We start from the raw sequence: 291 nt of genomic DNA, 5'->3' as shown, positions 1-291 counted from the left end.
ACTGCTCGGTTTGTCACTGGATGGCAGCGGAGAAGGGAGATGCTCCCCTGGGCAAAGAGCCGGTCCCTCGCCCGTTTGCTCCCCGCCGCCCGTGCAGGGGGCGGCGGGGTCTCCTCCTCGCCCTTCCGAGCGGCGGCCGGGCCGGGCCGGGCGCTCACGCAGCGCTGCTTGCTTGCAGGCCTGTCGTCCTCGGCGGGCTCGGCGCGGTACTGCGCGTACGCGTACTCCCGGCACCAGCACGAGGTAGGGCGCGTGGCCATGGGTGCAGACCAGCCGGCCGGGGCCGGGGCC

At 74.6% G+C, this 291-nt stretch overlaps 1 protein-coding gene across 1 annotated transcript in view; it reads left to right on the top strand.

Moving 5' to 3' along the window:
* The window catches only part of ESPN (espin), a 64009-nt gene that overhangs the window by 987 nt on the left and 62731 nt on the right, over positions 1-291 (top strand). The window contains exon 3 of the mRNA XM_019511536.1: positions 98-243. Coding sequence (XP_019367081.1) covers positions 98-243 — 146 coding nt within the window. The remainder of the gene's footprint in view (positions 1-97; positions 244-291) is intronic.

The sequence above is a fragment of the Gavialis gangeticus genome, unplaced genomic scaffold (assembly GCF_001723915.1).
Source record: "Gavialis gangeticus isolate Ggan-Ray unplaced genomic scaffold, GavGan_comp1, whole genome shotgun sequence".
Taxonomy (NCBI): Eukaryota; Metazoa; Chordata; order Crocodylia; family Gavialidae; genus Gavialis; species Gavialis gangeticus.
Note: the sequence above shows the minus strand (reverse complement) of the source record. Positions and strands in the feature narration are given on the sequence as shown.